The sequence below is a fragment of the Oryctolagus cuniculus genome, chromosome 3 (genome assembly GCF_051225735.1).
Source record: "Oryctolagus cuniculus isolate XC-2025 breed Fujian yellow rabbit chromosome 3, ASM5122573v1, whole genome shotgun sequence".
Taxonomy (NCBI): Eukaryota; Metazoa; Chordata; class Mammalia; order Lagomorpha; family Leporidae; genus Oryctolagus; species Oryctolagus cuniculus.
In genome coordinates, this window is record NC_142869.1 from 44,267,702 (window position 1) to 44,283,535 (window position 15,834).

The 15,834-nt window shown below is 38.6% G+C and overlaps 1 protein-coding gene across 2 annotated transcripts in view; it reads left to right on the forward strand.

Moving 5' to 3' along the window:
• Positions 1-15,834, forward strand: part of DNAH7 (dynein axonemal heavy chain 7) — a 384,555-nt gene that overhangs the window by 53,019 nt on the left and 315,702 nt on the right. For both annotated transcript variants that reach the window (XM_089330144.1, XM_089330145.1), the window contains one exon: positions 1,767-1,886. In XM_089330144.1, the coding sequence (XP_089186270.1) occupies positions 1,767-1,886 (120 nt within the window). The remainder of the gene's footprint in view (positions 1-1,766; positions 1,887-15,834) is intronic.

A 15,834-nucleotide genomic window follows, 5' to 3' on the forward strand; every position in this document is an offset into this window, starting at 1 on the left:
GTAATAAACTGACTTGATGTTGAGTCCAAGGTATTGGGCAAGAATTGCTCCTACCTGAAATCAGTGATGGAGCTAAGGATTGAAGTGGATTTCAGACTTAAATGGCAAAGGAGAGAGAATATGACTGACAGAGGATTTTATAGAAATTTACTTCCAATTCAATATGATACATAAAGGATAGGAAGAGTTAAGAGAAGATCCTAAGGTTCACAGTTGGAGAGATTTGGAGCTACATGATTCTACTATAGAAAATTGAAATGAAGATGTGATTTTGGTGGTTAGAAGAGTCATCATCGGCCAGCGCCGCGGCTCACTAGGCTAATCCTCCGCCTTGCGGTGCCGGCACACACCGGGTTCTAGTCCTGGTCAGGGCGCCGGATTCTATCCCGGTTGCCCCTCTTCCAGGCCAGCTCTCTGCTGTGGCCAGGGAGTGCAGTGGAGGATGGCCCAAGTGCTTGGGCCCTGCACCCCACGGGAGACCAGGATAAGTACCTGGTTCCTGCCATCGGATCAGCACGGTGCGCCAGCCGCAGCGCGCTAGCCGCGGCGGCCATTGGAGGGTGAACCAGCGTCAAAAGGAAGACCTTTCTCTCTGTCTCTCTTCTCTCACTGTCCACTCTGCCTGTCAAAAAAAAAAAAAAAAAAAAAAAAAAAGAGTCCTCATCATAAAACCTTTCAACAAGAAAATATTTTCTGTTTACTAACCAAATTCAAGCTAATGTACAGTAATACAAATATTCTTTTCCCAGACCTTTTCTGTTGTCTTAAACAATAGTTTAAATTGTTGCTCCACTGTTAAACCTTTATAGGAACCAACCTGAGAAAGTAAGAACAGTTTCTGATAATATTTCCCACCTTCTTAATAATTCAGCACCTTGACCAAATTGGAAATGCAATAAAAATTACTAAATTACATGGAAATTAAATAGCAGTTTCTCCAGTAGGGGGGAATCTGTAGCTGAATTAAATAACACAGTGATACAAGTGGTAACTAATATTGTTCTTTTAGTTTAGTTAATCTGCCATAGAGAAGTCTTAGATGAGTAAAGATATGTGTATATATATCTTTATAGATATTATCTATATATACATATATGTATATACATGTATATGTATATACACATATATATCTATATATGTGTATATACATATATACATATACATATATATGTATATATACATATATAAAAGATATATATACACATATATAAAGATATATATGTATATATGTGTATATATATGTATATATATATATATATGGAGAGAGACAGAGACAGAGAGAGAGAGAGACAGTCCTAATCTTGTGTTCAGAAAAAGGATAGTAAGTATTGAAAACTGCTAACTCAGATAATCTGTGAAATTGAAATATTTTGATGCATTATAGCTTAGTGTGAAAACTCCTCAATCCATTGTTCTGTTTTATTCAAGACTATTTTCTGAGAGTGTGCAATTTTTGTTTTAGTAGTGGTGAATCCTCCTAAGCATTAAAAAGTATATCTTTTCTCATTTTAAATTATTCCATTTTGAAAGCAATAACCAGTATACGCTATCAATGTCAGTTACTGCAGCCACCTTCTACTTCAGAGTGAAGTTTCATGATATATTTTGTTCCTACTAAATTTCATTAAAAATTATTCTTAAAATTATGCCATCTCATGTTACTAAATATCCAATTTTATGGAACACAGGTTTTTTTTACTAGTTTGCAAAAAATTAAATACCCAAAGTACCTCATATTTATTAATGTTCATTTTTATCTCTTGCAGAAATTTACGTTTAGTTGATATAGAAGACTTTCACAATCGCCAAGAAGCATTAGAGCTATCAGCTTTTCAAAGCATTATCATGAAACACATGGAATCTGCAAAAGAGACTCTACTTAAAACGTAAAATTTTTAAAATTTCATGTAGGAAAACATAAGTTTACAGACGTGATTGGTGGTGTATTGTATTTCCACACCAAAAAATTCCTTTTTGACAAATTTTGAATCATTTCTGTTTGAGAGTTAAATGTAATGTTTTAATTGCTTTGGTTTGTAATGTTTATCCAGATGCTCTACACAGGACAGATTGTGCAGGAATTGAAATAATATCCATGAGTGGTTATTTATTTTCTTTTTTTTTTGATTTTTTTATTTAATGAGCATAAATTTCCAAAGTACAGCTTATGGATTACAATAGCTTCCTCCCCCCCTATTTATTTTCTGTTTGGTTTCTGCCTTTGTTCTGAGAATGGCATTGGATACCATGTGGGAATAATCATAACTAATCATTCTCCAGATAGTTATTTGGTATCAACTATTAACACATGTAAAGCACTATGCCTCTTTATTTTTATTTTGGATGATGGATGCAGGAAAAGTTAAAAAATTATTAGCTGGTGAAAATATATTGTTTAAAAGAGGTTGTAGTCTCATTGGAGGTTAGAATTATCAAAAGATAATTAAGCATCTTCTTGGATTGGCCATTCATGAAGGAATAATCACAGATGATAATTATGTAACAGACAATATACTCTGAAATCATATAGAAAACTGTTTATATCATTAATCATTATTAAGTTGTTAAAATAAAAACATTAAAGTTAGATCAAATTTAAACAAATGGGACATGAATTAACTGGCAGAGCTTTATGATTTCTAAAAGTTACTTAGAAATGTATCTTTTAAAAATATTTATTTAAAAAGTATAGTTACAGATTGAGAGAGGGATAGAAGGAGAGAGAGAGGTTGTCTATCTAGTGGTTCACTCCCCAAATTGCCACAATGGTCGGAGCCAGGCTAAATCGAAGCCAGGAGCCAGGAGCTTCATCTGTATCTCCCTTTGATGCAGGGGCCTAAGCACTTGAGCCATCCTCTGCTTCTTTTCCAGCCATATTAGGGAGCTGGATTTGGAGTGGAGCAGTCAGGAGAGGAACCAGCACACATTTGGGATGCTGGCATTGCAGGTGGCAGCTTTTATCTGCTATACAACAATGCCAGCCACAGAATTCTATCTTTTTAAAAATTTTTTAAAAAAATTTTGTTTAACTTATACAGGTTTCATGTATTTCATATATACAGATTTAGGAACATAATGATACTTCCCACCTTACCTCCCCTCCTACTCATGCTCCAACCCTTCCTCCTCCCTCACCCATTCTCATTCTTAATTTTTACAAAGACCTGCTTTCAGTTTACTTAATGATATAAGATTAACCCTACACCTAATAAAAGAATTCAACAGATAGCATGGAAAAAAAAAGAAGACTGTTCCTCAAAGAAGACACAAGGACTGTAAAAAATCATTGTATCTCAAAATGGCCATTTCACTCCAATACATTACATTTTAGGTACTCCATTAGTTACTTCAGATCAGGAAAAACATATGGTCTCTATCTTTTTTATACTAGCTTATTTCACTAAGTATAATGATTTCCAAGTGGATCATTTTGTTTGAAAACTCAGGATTTCTTTTCTTTTTTGATATTTTTTTTCAACTTTTATTTAATAAATATAAATTTCCAAAGTACACCTTTTGAATTATATCAGCTTTTCCCTCCATAAGCTCCCTCCCACCTGCAAACATCCCATCTCCCACTCCCTCTCCCATCCCATTCCTCATCATGATTCATTTTTAATTATCTTTATATAAAGAAGATCAAAGACATACAAAGTATAGAGTACTGTTTGAGTAGTGGTTTTGCCATTAATTCTTATAGTACAACACATTAAGGGCAGAGGTACTACATGGGGAGCAGGTGCACAGTGACTCCCGTTGTTGATTTAACAATTGACACTCTTATTTATGACGTCAGTAATCACCTGAGGCTCTTGTCATGTGCTGCCTCTTGAATTCACCAACTCCGATCTTATTTAGACAAGGCCATATTCAAAGTGGAAGTTCTCTCCTCTTTAGCAAAAGGTATTGCCTTCTTTGATGGCCCTTTCTTTGGGCTGGGATCTCACTCACAGAGATCTTTCATTTAGATTTTTGTTTTTTTGTTTTTTTGTTTTTGCCACAGTGTCTTGGCTTTCAATGCCTGCGAAACTCTCATGAGCTTTTTAGTCAGATCCGAATGCCTTAAGGGCTGATTCTGAGGCCAGAGTGATTTAGGGCTTTTGCCATTCTATGAGAATGCTGTGTATCCTGCTTCCCATGGAGGATCATTCTCTCCTTTTTAATTCTATCAATTATTTGCAGACACTGGTCTTATTTATGTAATCCCTTTGACAATCCTATCTTTTTGATCAATTATGAACTTAAACTGATCACTTTAACAAGTAAGATGGCATTGGTACATGCCATCTTGATGGGATTGAATTAGAATCCCTGACATGTTTCTAGCTCTACCATTAGGGGTAAGTCTGAGTGAGCATGTGCTGGACTGTACAACTCCTCCCTCTCTTATTCCCACTCTTATATTTAACAGGGATCACTTTTCAGTTAATTTAAACACCTAAGAATAATTGTGTGTTAATTAAACAGTTCAACCAATGGTATTAAGTAGAACAACAACAACAACAAAAAACACTAAAAGGAATAAAATAGTAAGATGTTCCTCGACAGTCAGGACAAGGGCTGATCAAGTCATTGTTTCTCATAGTGTCCATTTCACTTCAATAGGTTTCCTTTTAAGTGCTCAGATAGTTGTCACTGATCAGCGAGAACATAAGATATTTGTCCCTTTGGGACTCGCTTAATTCACTCAGCATGATGTTTTCCAGATTCCTCCATTCTGTTGCAAATGACCGGATTTCATTTTTTTTACTGCTGTATAGTATTCTATAGAGTACATATCCCATAATTTCTTTATCCAGTCTACTGTTGATGGGCATTTAGGTTGATTCCAGGTCTTAGCTATTGTGAATTGAGCTGCAATAAACATTAAGGTGCAGACAGCTTTTTTGTTTGCCAATTTAATTTCCTTTGGGTAAATTCCAAGGAGGGGATGGCTGGGTTGAATGGTAGGGCTATATTCAGGTTTCTGAGCAATCTCCAGACTGACTTCTATTGTGGCTTTACCGGTTTGCATTCCCACCAACAGTAGGTTAGTGTCTCTTTTTCCCCACATCCTCTCTAGCATCTATTGTTGGTAGATTTCTGTATGTGAGCCATTCTAACCGGGGTGAGGTGAAACCTCATTGTGGTTTTGATTTGCATTTCCCCGATGTCTAGTGATCCTGAACATTTTTTTATGTGTCTGTTGGCCATTTGGCTTTCCTCTTTTGAAAAAATGTCTATTGAGGTCCTTGGCCCACCTCTTAAGTGGGTTGTTTGTTTTGTTGTTATGGAATTTCTTGATCTCTTTATAGATTCTGATTGTTAAACCTTTATTGTTTGCATAATTTGCAAATATTTTTCCCATTCTGTCGGTTGCCTCTTCACTTTCCTGACTCTTTCTTTTGCAGTACAGACACTTCTCAATTTGATGCAATCCCAAATGTTAATTTTGGCTTTGACTGCCTGTGCCTCCAGGGTCTTTTCCAAGAAGTCTTTGCCTATGCCTATATCTTGTAGGGTTTCTCCGATATTCTCTAATAATTTGATGTTGTTGGGTTGTAGATTTAGGTCTTTAATCCATGTTGCGCGGATTTTTGTGTGTAAGGTAGGGGTCTTGCTTCATGTTTCTGCATGTGGAGATCCAGTTTTCCCAGTACCATTTATTGAATGGACTGTCCTTGCTCCAGGAATTGGTTTTAAATCCTTGATTGAATATAAGTTGGCTATAGATGTTTGGATGGATTTCTGGTGTTTCTATTCTGTTCCATTGGTCTATCCATCTGTTTCTGTACCAGTCCCATGCTGTTTTGATAACAACTGCCCTGTAGTATGTCCTGAAATCTGATATTGTGATGCCTCAGGCTTTGTTTCTGTTGTACAAGATTGCTTTAGCTATTCGAGGTCTCCTGTGTCTCCATATGAATTTCAGCAATATTTTTTCCAGATCTGAGAAGAATGTCTTTGGTATTTTGATTGGTATCGCATTGAATCTATAAATTGCTTTTGGGGAATGGACATTTTGATGATATTGATTCTTCCAATCCATGAGCATGGAAGATTTTTCCATTTTTTTGGTATCCTCTTCTATTTCTTTAAGATTTTGTAATTCTCATTGTAGACATCTTTGACATCCTTGGTTAAGTTTATTCCAAAGTATTTGATTGTTTTTTGTGGCTATTGTGAATGGGATTGATCTTAGCAGTTCTTTCTCAGCCGTGGCATTCCCTGTGTATACAAAAGCTGTTGATTTTTGTGCATTGATTTTATATCTTGCCACTTTGCCAAACTCTTTATGAGTTCCAATAGTCTCTCAGTACAGTTCTTTGGATTCCCTAAATAAAGAATCATATCATCTGCAAAGAGGGATAGTTTGAATTCTTCCTTCCCAATTTGTATCCCTTTAATTTCTTTTTCTTGCCTAATGGCTCTAGCTAAAACTTCTAGTACTATATTGAATAACAGTGGTGAGAGTGGGCATCCCTGTCTGGTACCAGATCTCAGTGGAAATGCTTCCAACTTTTCTCCATTCAATAGGATATTGGCTGTGGGTTTTTCATAGATTGCTTTGATTGTATTGAGGAATGTTCCTTCCATACCCAATTTGCTTAGAGTTTTCATCATGAAAGGGTGTTGTATTTTATCAAATGCATTCTCTGCATCTATTGAGTTAATCATATGGTTTTTTCTTTTGCAGTTTGTTAATGTGGTTTATCATGTTGATTGATTTGCAAATGTTGAACCATCCCTGCATACCAGGGAAAAATCCCATTTGGTCTGGGTGGATGATCTTTCTGATGTGTTGTTGCATTCTATTGGCCAGAATTCTATTGAGGATTTTTGCATCTATGTTCATCAGGGATATTGGTCTGTAATTGTCTTTCAATGCTGCATCTTTTTCAGGTTTAAGAATTAAGGTGATGCTGGCTTCATAAAAAGAATTTGAGAGTATCCTCTCTCTTTCAATTGTTCTGAACAGTTTGAGAAGAATTGGAACTAGTTCTTTAAATGTCTGGTAGAATTCAGCAATGAATCCATCTGGTCCTGGGCTTTTCTTTGTTGGGAGGCCCTTTATAACTGATTCACTTTCTGACTCGGTTATTGGTCTGTTTAGGCTATCTATGTCTTCCTGGTTCAATTTTGGTAGGTTGCATGTGTCTAGGAATCTATCCATTTCTGATAATTTCCCTGTTTGCTGACATACAACTCTTTGTAGTAATTTCTGATGATTGTTTTTGCTTCTGTGGTATCTGTTGTTACATTCACTTTTTCATCACTGATTCTATTGATTTGGGTCTTTTCTTTTTTTAGTTAGTTGAGCCAGTGTTGTGTCAATTTTGTTTATTTTTTTTTTTCAAAAAAACAGCTCTTCATTTTGCTGATCTTTTATAATGTTCTTTTTTTTATTCAATCCTGTTGATTTCTTCTCTAATTTTAATTATTTCTCTTCTCCTACTAGTTTTGGGTCTGGTTTGCAGCTGTTTTTCTAGATCCTTGAGATGCATTGATAGCTCATTTGTTTGGTGCCTTTCCAATTTCTTGATGTAGGTACCTATTGCTATAAACTTTCTTCTTAATACTACTTTTGCTGTGTCCCATAAGATTTGATATGTTGTGTTGTTATTCTCATTTACTTCCAGAGAGTTTTTGGTATCTCTTTTGATATCTTCTATGATGCAGCATTCATTCAGGAACATGTTGTTCACTCTCTATGTGTTTGCATATGCTCTAGGGATGCCTGAGTTGCCAATTTCCAGCTTCATTCCTCTGTGGTCTGAGAAGCTGCAATGTATGTTTTCAATATTTTTGAATTTGCTGAGATTTGCTTTATGGCCTAGTATGTGGTCAGTGCTAGAGTAGGTTCCATGTACTTCTGAGAAGAATGTGTATTCTTTAAGTGTAGGATGAAAAAGTTCTGTAGATATCTGTTAGATCCATTTGGACTATAGTGTCGATGAAATCTGCTGTTTCCTTGTTGATCTTCTGTCTGGTTGATCTGTCTATTGTTGAAAGTGGTGTATTGAAGTCCCCCAATATTGTATTGGATTCTAAGTCTCCCTTTAAGTTCTTTAACATATCTTTTAAATAAACCGGTGCCCTGTAATTAGGTGCATATACATTTATAATAGTTACATCTTCCTGTTGAATTGATCCTCTTTGTCTCTCTTAACAGTTTTAGTGTTAAAGTTTATTTTGTCTGATATTAAGATGGCTATGCCAGCTCTTTTTTGATTTCTGTCGATATGGAATATCTTTTTCCAGCCTTTTACCTTCAGGCTGCATGCATCTTTGTTGGAAAGATGTATTTGTTGTAAGCAGCAAATAGATGGGTTTTGTTTTTTTATCCATTCAGCCAATCTGTGTCTTTTAACTGGAAAATTGAGGCCATTTATATTCAGTGTGACTATTGATAAGTAGTGACTTTGCCCTGCAATTTTCCCAAAGATATTTCTAATATATGCTTTGAGCTTCCTGTGATCTCTTATTGGGAGGTTTTCTTCCTTTAACTTCTTTCATATTGATGGCTATGTTTCTGTGTGTAACACATCTTTAAGCATCTTTTTCAGGGCTGGACGAGTGGCAACAAATTCTTTCAATTTCTGTTTGCTATGAAAGGTCTTTATTTCACCTTCATTCACAAATGACAGCTTTGCAGGATATGATTTTCTGGGTTGGCAGTTTTTTCCTCTTAGTACTTGGGCTATATCTCACCATTGCCTCCTAGCCTGTAGGGTTTCTGATGAGAAGTCAGCTGTGAGTCTGATTGGAGATCCTCTGAGAGTAATCTGACGTTTCTCTCTTGCACGTTTTAGAATCTTTTCTTTATGTTTCACTGTGGTTAGTTTGATTACAATGTGTTGTGGTGAGGATCTCTTTTGGTCATGTTTATTGGGGGTTCTGTGTGCTTCCTGTACTTGGATGTCTCTTTCCTTCTCCAAAACCTGGGAATTTTTCTGCTAGTATCTCACTAAAAAGGCCTTCTAATCCTTTCTCTCTCTCTACATGTTTTCAGGAACTCCTAGAACCCAAATTTTGGGTTTTTAATAGTATTCTGTAGATTCCCAAGAATATTTTTTAGATTTCTAATTTCCTCTTCTTTTCTTTGGTTTGATTGTATACTTTCCTGTGCTCTGTCTTCTAAGTCTGATATTTTCTCTTCTATCTCACTGATTCTCTTTTTAAGGCTCTCAAATGTGTTTTTCATTTGTTCTATTGAATTCTTCATTTCATTTTGATTTCTCTTCAATATCTCAATTTCATGTTCTACTAAATTCCACATTTCATTTTGATTCCTCCTTAAGATTTCATTTTCATGAGAGAGATTTTCTGTCCTGTCCTGCATGGATTTCAGTAGTTCATGCATTTGTTTTTGATAACTTCTAAATGTTCTTATCATAAATTTTTTGAGATCTGCTTCTTGCATTTCTTCTATCTCATCATCTTCATAATCTTGTATTGGAATGTCATGTTCATTTGGGAGCCTCATCATGTCTTCCTTGTTCTTGTTTCCTTGGTTTCTGCATTTGTTGTTTGGCATTGTGGAAATATTCTTTGGTTTCTTCTTTTTTTCCTCGCTGTGGTGGCTTTTCTCGTTATACTATGACTTTAGATTAAGTGGACTTTGCTTTTGGTGAATCTCTAGAGGCTTGTGGTGGGTGTGGCTAGAGAGCTTTGTTCAATTCTTCAGGGTTAAGGGTGTGCCAAATGACACACCCAGGTTTGGTGTGGTAAATTCTCTCTCTCTCTCTCTCTCTCTCTTTCTTTATTCAGAAGAGAAGTAATTCTGCTCAGCTTAGCTCTTCTCCTCAATGGCAATCAGTGCCTGAGCACTAGCCCCAGTGGGTATAATTTTGTCTGCTCTGTCCCAAGGACCATACAAAGGATCTGTGCAGTCCTCAGTGTAAGCTCAGATTCCCCTGCAATGTCTCTCACTGGGTAGCCAGGGCCACCCAAATTTGTGGCATCTTCCACTGAGACTACTCATATGTCAGCCACACCATGAGTTCTCCCACACACCCTCAGTTTATTTTTTTTCACAGTCCTGGTTCATAAGCTCCACACGTTCACTAGGTCTTAGTCTCCTGTTATTTCTCCCCACCAGAGTCAGAATTTTCTGCTTGGCTGAGGGCAGGCACAGCCCCGAGTTGGCGCAGCTGTTAAGTATATCCAAAATGGCACTTGTTCTATTGTCTCACTCACCTTTGTAAGGAGAGTGGAGAGAATCGTTTCCATACTGGTCCCTTTTATTTTTTTTTTCTCTCCTCTAGTTAGGCTGGTGTACTTTCCCCAATGGGGCTTCAAGTCTCGTTCCCTGTAGGCTCTTCCTTCCACTTTTCTGCCAGTTTCTCAGGCTACTGCAGTTTTGCTTTACCTCCCTTTCCAGCGTGGGAGCAGAGACTCTCTTGGCAGAAGGTCTCCCAAGCCGTGGGCACCTGTGCCCTCCACATAGGTCCACCATGTTCCTCTAATTCCGGAAGAGTTTCCTCTGCAGTTTTTTCCCTAACTCTTCATTGAGACTACAGTATTTCCACACCAGGATTTCCCTTCCCTTCCCTTCCCTTCCCTTCCCCTTCCCCTCCCCTCCCCCTCCCCCTCCCCCTCCCCCTCCCCTCCCCCTCCCCCTCCTCTCCTCTCCTCTCCTCTCCTCTCCTCTCCTCCCCTCCCCTCCCCTCTCCTCTCCTCTCTTCTCCTCTTTACAGCTGAGCAGTACTCCATATTGCATATATACCACAGTCTCCTTATCCAAGCAACTGTTGGTGGACATCTGGGTTGAATCTTAGCTATTGTGAATTGAGCTGCAATGAACATGGGGGTGCAGATAACTCTTTCATACGCTGAAGTCTTTAGATTTGGGTAAATTCCCAGGAGCGTGATGGCTGGATCATATGTTAAATCTGATTTAGATTTCTGAGGTATCTCCATACTGTGTTCCACAGTGGCTGCACCAGATTACATTCCCACCAAGTTTCACTACATTCTTACCAGCATTTGTTGTTTGTTGATTTCTGTAGGAGAGCCATTAGGGGAGAGCCTCATTGTGGCTTCGGTTTGCATTTCCCTGACGGCTAGTGATCCTGAGCATTTTTTTTTTAAGTTTTATTTATTTATTTGAAAGTCAGAGTTACACAGAGAGAGGAGATGCGGCGGGGGGGGGGGGTGTCTTCCATCCACTGGTTCACTCTCCAATTGGCTGCAATGGCTGGAGCTGTGCTGATCCAAAGCCAGGATTCAGAAGCTTTTTCCAGGTCTCCCATGTGGGTGCAGTTGCCCAAGGACTTGGGCCATCTTCTACTGTTTTCCCAGGCTATAGCAGAGACCTGGATTGGAAGTGGAGCAGCCAGGTCTCAAACTGGCACCCATATAGGATGCTGGCACTTCAGGCCAGGGTGTTAACACAGTGCGCCACAGTGCTGGCCCCGATCCTGAGCATTTTTTCAAGTGTCTGTTGGCCATTTGAATTTGCTTTCATGAAAAATGCCTGTTCATGTCCTTTGCCCATTTCTTAACTGGATTGTTTGTTTTGTTGTTGTTGAATTTCTTGAACTCTTTATAGATTTAAGGGAGACAACCCTTTATCAGTTGTGTGGTTTGCAAATATTTTCTCCCATTCTGTTGGTTGTCTCTTCACTTTTCTGAGTATTTCTTTTGCAGTGCAGAATCTTCTCAGCTTAAAATAATCCCATTTGTTAATTTTGACTTTGATTGCCTGTGCTTCTGGGGTCTTTTTTCAAGAAGTCTTTGCCTATAACAATGTCTTGCAGAGTTTCCCTAATGTTCTCTAGTAATTTGATGGTATCAGATCATAGATTTGGGTCTTTGATCCACTTTGAGTGAATTTTTGTGTAAGGTGTAAGGTAGGGGTCTAGTTTTATGCTCTTGCATGTGGAGATCCAGTTTTCCCAGCCCTATTTGATGAAGAGACATTCTTTTCTCCAGGGGTTGATTTTAGCTCCTTTGTCAAAGAAAAGTTGGTTGTACCTGCGAATACTGTTTTCTGGAGTTACTTTTCTGTTCCCTAGGTCTAAATGTATGTTTTTGCAACAGTAATAGGATGTTTTGATTATACCTGCTCTGTCACTGATATTCTGATTGGCATCACATTGAATCTGTAAATTGCTTTTGGTCATATGGACATTTTGATTATACTGATTCTTCAAATCCATGAACAAGGAAGAATTTTCTATTTGTTATGTCTTCTTCTACTTATTTCTTTAATGATTTGTAATTTTAATCATAGAGATATTTTGCTTCCTTGGTTAAAATTATTCCAAGATATTTATTTTTTTTGTAGCTATTGTGAATGGGATTGATCTTAGAAGTTCTTTGTCAGCCATGGCATTGTCTATGTATACAAAAGCTATTGACTTGTGTGTTGATTTTAAATCCTGCCAATTTACCAAACTCTTTTATGAGTTCCAGTAGTCTCTCAGTGGAGTCTTTTGTATCCCCTATTTATAGAGTCATACCATCTGCAAATAGGGATATTTTGAGTTCCTCCTTCCCAATTTATGTCCCTTTGATTTCTTTATTAATGTTTTTTTTTTTTTTTTTTTTTTTTTTTTTTTTTTTGCTTAATGGCTCTGGCTAAAATTTCCAGTATTCTACTAAATAGCAATGGTGAGAGTGGGTATCCTTGCCTAGCTCCTGTTCACAGTGGGCATGCTTCCAGCTCTTCCCTATTCAATAGGATGCTGGCCATGGATTTGTCAGAAATTGCCTTTATTGTGTTGAGGAATGTTCCTTCTATTCCCAGTTTGCTTAAGGTTTTCATCATGAATGAAATGAAAAAGGAAATGTCTAACTCTGCCTGTCAAAAAAAAATAAAAAAGGAAAAGGAAATATAACAACAGGTACCACAGAAATAAAAGGACTCCTCAGGAATTACAACAGAGACTTGTATGCCAACAAATTGGGAAACCTAAAATAAATGGATAGATTCTAGCACACATACAATCATCGAAATGTTTTGTGGTTTACAGTTTGACCACAATATGTTGTGGTGAATATCTTTCCTGGTTATGTCTAATAGGAGTTCTGTGTACTTCCTGTACTTCGATGTCCCTTTCTTCCTCCAAATTGGAGAAATTTTCTGTAATAATTTCACTAAGTAGGCCTTCTAGTCATTCTCTGTTTCCACACCTTCAGGAACTACTACAACTCGTGTTGAATCATTTGATAGTATCCCATTAGTTCTAATACTGTTTTTATATTTCCTAATTTCTTCTTCTTTTTTTTTTTTCTTTTTGGACTAACCTAAAGATTTCCAAAGACTTGTCTTCTAATTCAGATAATCTTTCTTCTGTCTCACCAAATCTGCTGTTAAGGCTTTCTACCACATTTTTATTTGCTCTATTGAATTCTTAATTTCTAATATTTATTTTGTTTTCTCTTTAAAATCAAAATTTCATGGGGAAAATTTTCATTCATGTCATCTATGGCTTTCTTTTATTCATGGACTTGCTTCTGAGTTATCCTATGATTAATCTTTTCAATTCCATTTCTGGCATTTCATCAGTCTCTTCATCTCCACATTCTAATATTGAAATGTTGATCTGTTCCATTGATGGGGGGAGTCATGATGTCTTCCTTCTTCTTGTTTCTTAATTTCTGCTTTCATTTTTAGGTATATGTGGAGTTACTTGTTAGTTTCTTCCTCTGATAGCCTTTATCTTTGAACTATGCCTCTGTGGTTTAATAGAATGCCTGCACTTTCTTTTCTTTTTCTTTTCTTTTCTTTTTTCTTTTCGTTCTTTCTTTTTTTTTTTCTTTGACAGGCAGAGTGGACAGTGAGAGAGAGAGAGACAGAGAGAAAGGTCTTCCTTTGCCGTTGGTTCACCCTCCAATGGCCGCTGCGGCTAGCGCACTGCGGCTGGCGCAGCGCGCTGATCCGATGGCAGGAGCCAGGTACTTATCCTGGTCTCCCATGCGGGTGCAGGGCCCAAGTACTTGGGCCATCCTCCACTGCACTCCCGGGCCATAGCAGAGAGCTGGCCTGGAAGAGGGGCAACCGGGACAGAATCCGGCGTCCCAATCGGGACTAGAACCTGGTGTGCTGGCACTACAAGGCAGAGGATTAGCCTAGTGAGCTGCGGTGCCGGCGGCCTGCACTTTCAATAAACACCAAGAAGTGTGTGATGGGAGTGGACAGAGAGCTCTAGTCAGTGCTCCAGGGGTGGGGTGAGTATTCCGGATAACACACAAATTGGGAGTGGTAGATGTCCTTTTGTTAATATAAGGGAAGGCATGGTCACCTCTGTTGGTTTGATCACTCCCTCACATCCTCTGCTCCAAGCTGAGCAATGTCCAGGTGTTACTCCCAGTGGGTTCAACATTCATCTGTGCCACCATATGAACCACAAAAAGAATCTGCACAGTCCTCACTTTGCCCTTGATTCTTGCTGCAATGACCCTCCCCAGGCAACCAATGAGCTCTGAGCATGTGGAGCCACATCCAGCGATTGCTTATAGACCCAGCTACACCCTGTACCCTCTCATGAAGCCACCAAGTCCCTACAGTTTCAGCACACAAGGCTCCCACAATTGCTTTGTTTGCAGAGGTTCCAGTCTGCCCAGTCAGCCTGTCCCATCCAAAGAGAGGCAGATGTTGCCCAAGCCAGCTCTGCTTAGGTGACATGAACTCACCAGCCTGTGTTATGTTGGGATGCTGGGAGTGCCTCACAATCCCACATGGGTACCCAGTCTCCTTTTAATCTGCCCAGCATGTTCAAAGTCAGTGAGGACTGCAGAATTTTCCCTCCACTAGAAATCTCTGGATCACGAGTATACACAAGAACCACTGGCCAAGTGTTGCCCTCTCCCTGCCACTGCTGCCAGTGCTGCCAAGGAAATGGCATCCTGTCTCAGCCAGTTGTTGTGCAAACACACAAAGGCTTCTGCAGATGCCGCCCAAACCCATAATGGTACCTGCCCTCTCTCAGTCTGGCAGCAGGCACCAGACTACATTGTAGGTAGTATGTGGTGAGAGAAACTTGCCCCTTTTACTTTCAGTTGGTCCACAAGTAACCATTAGTGTCTAGGGTTCCAGGCCTGACTCATGCCACACTCTCCCTTCAGCTGTATAACTGCAGGATGCTGTAGTATGGTCTCACCACCATCTCCAAGCTGCTGCCTGCTCGGTATCTCAGCTGCTGCAGTCAGTTATTGTATCCATGTTTGTGCGATGCATCCGCATCTTCCACACAGGTCCATGGCATTCCTCTCTTCTTTCCATAGAATTTGCACTGTGGTTTTCTCTTCAATTTTCCTCAAGAGTATAGTTCCTACACTTTTGTTTTTTTTACTATTTTCTCTAGCCTAGAGTAGTATGTTGTTCCCTATTCTACCATCTTGGAATCTGAATTATATGTTGATAATTTAAAGTTAAATCTTTCCTTTATATTTTCTTCTTCAGTGTATTAGAAACAAATTCTTCTTTAAAAATATTTATTTATTTGACAGGCAAAATGATGAAGAGAGAGAGAGAGAGAGAGAGAGAGAGAGCAAGCAAGCGCCTCCATCCACTGGTTTACTTCCCAGATGGCTGTTGGGGCTGGGCCAGGCTTAAGTCAGGTGCCTGGAACTCCCTCTAAGTTTCCCATGTATGTGACAGGGCTTGGGCCTTCCTTGCTGGATGGGAAGCATAGCAGCAGGGATTTGAACCAGTGCTCTGATATGGGATGCCAGCTTTTCAAGTGGTGGCTTAACCCACTGTGCCACAATGTCAGCCCTTCAATTTTTTCTGATATTACTTATAAGAACGTTAGATTTTTCTTTAATATATTTGGTTAACTTGAAAATATAGGAGAGGCAAGGAATGAAATCCTATAATTAAGTACAGAGAAGAAAATGACCCCT